The sequence below is a fragment of the Nerophis lumbriciformis genome, linkage group LG23, assembly GCF_033978685.3.
Source record: "Nerophis lumbriciformis linkage group LG23, RoL_Nlum_v2.1, whole genome shotgun sequence".
Taxonomy (NCBI): Eukaryota; Metazoa; Chordata; class Actinopteri; order Syngnathiformes; family Syngnathidae; genus Nerophis; species Nerophis lumbriciformis.
Window position 1 is genome coordinate 37,810,661 of NC_084570.2, and position 6,000 is coordinate 37,816,660.

General features: G+C 35.7%; 1 protein-coding gene across 1 annotated transcript in view; it reads right to left on the reverse strand.

The window, feature by feature from the left end:
* Positions 1-6,000, reverse strand: part of mtor (mechanistic target of rapamycin kinase) — a 277,393-nt gene that overhangs the window by 115,953 nt on the left and 155,440 nt on the right. Inside the window, exon 32 of the mRNA XM_061985591.2 lies at positions 2,582-2,697. Coding sequence (XP_061841575.1) covers positions 2,582-2,697 — 116 coding nt within the window. The remainder of the gene's footprint in view (positions 1-2,581; positions 2,698-6,000) is intronic.

The window sequence follows — 6,000 nt, forward strand, 5'->3', positions numbered from 1 at the left end:
GATATTGAAAAAAATCAAGACTCAAAACATTACAACGTTTGCCGCAACTTTCTCAAAAAGCTGCCGCAAATTCAATTATTTCGGCCTCTACAATCACAAATGAAGGGTTTGACTTTTAAGCAGGATCATAAAATCTTAAGTTGATTCGATGATACTGAAAAAAATTAAGCATAAAAACATTGCAACTTCTGCCGCAACGTTTTGGAAAATATGCTGCAAATTCAGGGATTTTAGGCCTCAACAATCACAAAAAAGATTGCAAAATCCTGGAGACACTGACTTTTAGGCAGGATCATAAAATCATAAGTTGATTTAATGTTACCGAAAAAAATTAAGACTCAAAACATTGTTACTTTTACCACAACTTTCTGAACAAGATGCTATGAATTCAGGGATTTTAGGCCTCAACAATCACAAACAAATCCTAAAGAGACTGACTTTGAGGCAGAATCATAAAATCATAAGTTGATTTCATATTTAAACAAATTAAGACTCAAAACATTGCAACTTATGCTGCAACTTTCTGAACAAGATGCTGCAAATTCAGGGATTTTAGGCCTCAACAATCACAAACAAATCCAGGAGGGACTGACTTTTAGGTAGGATCATAAAATCACAAGTTAAGTCAATAATATTGAAAAAAATTAAGACTCAAAACATTGCAACTTTTTTGAAAAAGATGCTGCAAATTCAGGGATTTTAGGCCTCAACAATCACAAAAATATCTGAAAGAGACTGACTTTTAAGCGGATCATAAAATCCCAAGTTGATTTAATGGTATTGAAAAAATGTAAGACTCAAAAAATTGCAACTTTTGCCGCAACTATTTGAACAAGACTAAAGTTAAGTTAAAGTACCAATGATTGTCACACACACACGAGGTGTGGCAAAATTATTCTTTGCATTAGACCCATTACCCTTGATCACCCCCTGGGAGGTGAGGGGAGGGGTGACCAGCAGTGGTGGCCGCGCCCGGGAATCATTTTTGGTGATTCAACCCCCAATTCCAACCATTGATGCTGAGTGCCAAGCAGGGAGGTAATGGGTCCCATTTTTTATAGTCTTTGGTATGACTCGCTCTCACAACCTACCGATCTCAGGGCGGACACTCTAACCAAGATGCTGCAAATTCAGAGGTTTCAGGCCTCAACAATCACCAAAAAATTCTGGAGGAGCTGACTTTTAGGCAGGAACATAAAATCATAAGTTGATTTAATGTTATCGAAAAAAATTTTAACTCAAAACATTGCAAGTTTCGCTGCAACTTTCTGAAAAAGTTGCTGCAAATTTAGGGATTTTAGGCCTCATCAATCACAAAAAAGATAGCAAAATCCTGGAGACTTTTAGGCAGATCATGAAATTATAAGTCGAGTCAATAATACTGAAAAAAATATATATATATATATTGCAACTATTGCTACAACTTTCTGAAAAAGATGCTGCAAATTCAGGGATTTTAGGCCTAAATAATCACAAAAAAACCTGCAAAATCCTGGAGGGTTAGACTTTTAGGCAGAATCAGAAAATCATAAGTTGATTTAATGTTATCGAAAAAAATTAAGACTCAAAACATTGCAACTTTTGCGGCAATTTTCTGAACAAGATGCTGCAAATTCAGGCCTTTTAGGTCTCAACAATCACAAAAAAATCCTGGAAAGACTGACTTTTAAGCAAATCATAAAATCATAAGTTGATTTAATGATGTTTAAAAAAATGAAGACTCAAAACATTGCAACTTTCGCTGCAACTTTCTGAAAAAGATGCTGTGAATTCAGGCCTTTTAGGCCTCAACAATAACAAACAAATCCTGGAGGCACTGACTTTTAGGTAGGATCATAAAATCATAAATTGATTCATGAAAATTAAAAAAATTAAGCCTCAAAACATTGCAACTTTTGTCTCAACTTTCTGAAAAAGATGCTGCGAATTTAGGGGTTTTAGGCCTCAACAATCACAAAAAAAAAGCAGAGGGTTGGACTTTTAGGCAGGATCATAAAATCATAAGTTGATTTAATGATATTTAAAAAAATGAAGACTCAAATCATTGCAACTTACGCTGCAACTTTTTGAACAAGATGCTGCAAATTCAGGGATTTTATGCCTCAACAATCACAAAAAACCTGCAAAATCCTGGAGAGACAGACTTTTAGGCAGGATCATAAAATCATAAGTTGATTCATGAAAATAAAAAAATTAAGCCCCAAAACATTGCAACTTTTGTCTCAACTTTCTGAAAAAGATGCTGCGAATTCAGGGATTTTAGGCCTCAAAAATCACAAAAAATCCTGGAGAGACTGACTTTCAAGCAGGAAGAAAGTTAATTGTGTGAAGCCGAAAAGGTCTGAGTTCCATAATCCTCCAAGAGTCCCATTATAGTCCAACATATCTTTTATGAGGACCTGGGTCTGGGATATAGATCTTTACCATGAGCTTCATGCACTAATGCTCATTCCAGACCTGTGTGAAACTACAGCATATTGTCAAGGCATGTCTTTATGAGAGGTTTTCTACAGAAATAGCCGGTGAATGGGGCGGGGGAGGGTGGCGGTCCGCTCCCCCGGGTGCATTTAAGACCACGTACCTGCTGGGCCAGCGAGAACAGATCCTGATGCAGCGCCAGCACCGCCCTATAGAAGGCGCCGTCGTGGGTGTCCCTGGGGATCATGCAGGTATATTCCTCCATGCTGTCCCAGTGCCCTGCAAGGGAAAACTATCATGTAGAAAGCACATGGACAACATACATGACATGTTCAAGACTGTATTGTCTTCATGTTAAATAATATCATATGTTATGGCACACATTGTTTGAGCAAGGCAGGATAACTAGCCATTGTCACATGTTTACTTGGTGAACAAATACTGTGCAGGCTGGAGATAATGCAGAGGAGAAGCCAGAGCTTGAAAATTGGTTTTATCGTCGTTAAAGTCAGCTTTTTACAAAAACCTTGGTTTCCTAATGAAATAGGTACAAAAAAAGTGGATGAGACGGAAGCAGGGTGGAGATGGAAGTATTAATACCACACTTTAGTCAATAAAGAACTTTTATTTACTAAACTTTAGGGCTGTCAAATTTAACTCGTGTGATTAATCACAAAAAATATTAAAATGACACAGCCGTTCCTGGATGCTAATTTTGTACTGTAAAATGTTTTTGTTTGTGCTGTTACAGTTTTTAAGTTGTTCTGACTAGTGATGTCACGCAGCCTTGTCTAAATCTCCTCAAACTTGTTCTCATCTAACTATGATAGTTGTCATGATATTAATGTGTGGTTATTCATTACTAGGCCCATAACAACAAACTATAACAGTTCAACCAGGGGGTCCAAACTACGGCTGGCCAGACAACGGCAGGGTGCCAACAGCTTCATTTTAAACAGATGACGGTCTAATTGCTACAAATCTGCCAACCTTGTAGACAATATGTGAACGTCAAGTCAATGAACATTCATTTCCCTTCAAAGCACAGTGAACACAGCACAGAATTTACCCATATGACCCAATCCAAACAACCTTCCCCACTCGCGGTGCAAACTGCAAACCAAACACAAAAAGTCAACACACATGGTCACACATAACACAACTTGCTCACTGAACTTTGTGGATTTTATAAAGCATGTCCAAACACCACACAAAATTACACCCATAGTGTGTGTGGGACTATCAGTGGTACTTTAACGTTATTTAAAGGCCCTACAATGCATGATGGGAAAAATGCAAAACACTCTTCACACTTATCCATGTTTGGCACATTTTAGCTACTTGATAACAAAACTTTAAACAGGTCATTCACATACTCTTAACATCTATATATATATATATATATATATATATATATATATATATATATATATATATATATATATATACATATATATATATATATATATATATTTATATATATATATACAGTATATATATATATATATATATATATATATATATATATATATATATATATATATATATATATATATATATATATATAGTTTCCAAAAATGTCTACAACGCTTATTTTTTTGTGATAGAGTGATTGGAGCACATACTTGTTGGTCACAAAAAACATTCATGAAGTTTGGTTCTTTTATGAATTTATTATGGGTCTACTGAAAATGTGAGCAAATCTGCTGGGTCAAAAGTATACATACAGCAATGTTAATATTTGCTTACATGTCCCTTGGCAAGTTTCAATGCAATAAGGCACTTTTGGTAGCCAACCACAAGCTTACGCTTGAATTTTTGACCACTCCTCTTGACAAAATTGGTGCAGTTCAGCTAAATGTGTTGGTTTTCTGACATGGACTTGTTTCTTCAGCATTGTCCATACGTTTAAGTCGGGACTTTGGGAAGGCCATTGCAGCCAGATTTAGCCATTCCTTTACCACTTTTGACGTGTGTTTGGGGTCATTGTCCTGTTGGAACACCAAACTGCACCTAAGACCCAACCTCCGGGCTGATGGTAGAAATGGTGTTCCTGGGATTATATATATACATATATATATATATATATATATACACACATATATACATATTATATACATACATACATATATATACTATATATGTACGGTATATATATATTAGGGGTGTAACGGTACGTGTATTTGTATTGAACCGTTACGGTACGGGGGTTTCGGTTTGGTTTGGAGGTGTACCGAACGAGTTTCTAAGCTAAAGTCTTAACAAGCTGCTTTGCTTCTTCTGCCTCTGTCTCAGCACCCAGCATTGTCTCACCCACACAACCATCTGTTTGGTTACATACAAAGCGGTAACAGCCAATCAGCAGTGCGTATTCAGAGCGGTAACAGCCAATCAGCAGTGCATATTCAGAGCGCATGTAGTCAGCGCTTCAGCGTCGAGCAAATAGGTGTTTAGCAGGTGAGCATAAGGCAGCGTACTCTCCCCAAATTATAATAAACACCTCCCAGTCAACTACTAGTAACATCACTATGAGCCCGTTGACCTTCTAGAAACTTAAACTGTAGCTCAGCTCGCTCGCAGTCCTGGCTTGAGGTGAAGGCTAATTAGCTTTTAGCGTAACGTTAGTTCATTTTGCGGTGTGTGTGTGTGTGTGTGAGTGTGTGCGTGTAGTCTCTCCTATTGCTATTGTACTATTTTTTCAGCTATAGTTACATTAATCATTAGTAATGTAGCAGCCTAGTTGTGAATGGCAGGGTCCCTGCTATCACATGTTGATAAAAATATAACATTTACATAATAAAAATCTACTACAGGCTTCACAAATGCTATAATAAATTAAGCATGATGAGTTGACTTGAAACTGTTTAATGTTGCCCTTTTTATATATAGAAGAAAAGATTTGTCATTTTATTTAATCTGAGCAACAACGTGAGGCAGTTTAATGTTGATTAACGTGGGCAGAATTATTATAGTGTTCCCAATGTTAAATGGATAAAGCCATTGTTTACAAATTTGGTAAATAAATAACCAAAATTGTTTAATTTTGTTGTTTTCTTACTGTACCGAAAATGAACCCAACCGTGACCTCTAAACCGAGGTATGTACCGAACCACAATTTTTGTGTACCGTTACGCCCCTAATATACATACATACACATTATATATATGTATGTACATATATACATAAATATTTATATTTATATATATATATATATATATATATATATATATATACACACACACATATACATATACATACATATACTATATATATAGTTACTTTACATGCAGTCGGCTACACAGGTAAAAAAAATGCTTGCATTAATAACGGATCAACCAATGTTAGGGTCTTTTTCAAAGTTAATTTGAATTATGCAAGCAAGTAATTTACTGTGATTAACTACAATTAACAAGTGTGATTTATGTGATTTAAAAACTTAACAGCACTAAAAATACAATAATTGTAACCGACTATTCAAAGTGCTACTGCTAAAAAGGAAAACTATGATACATTATGTCTAGAGATGTCCGATAATATCGGCCTGCTTTAAAATGTAATATCGGAATCGTTTTTTTTTAATAT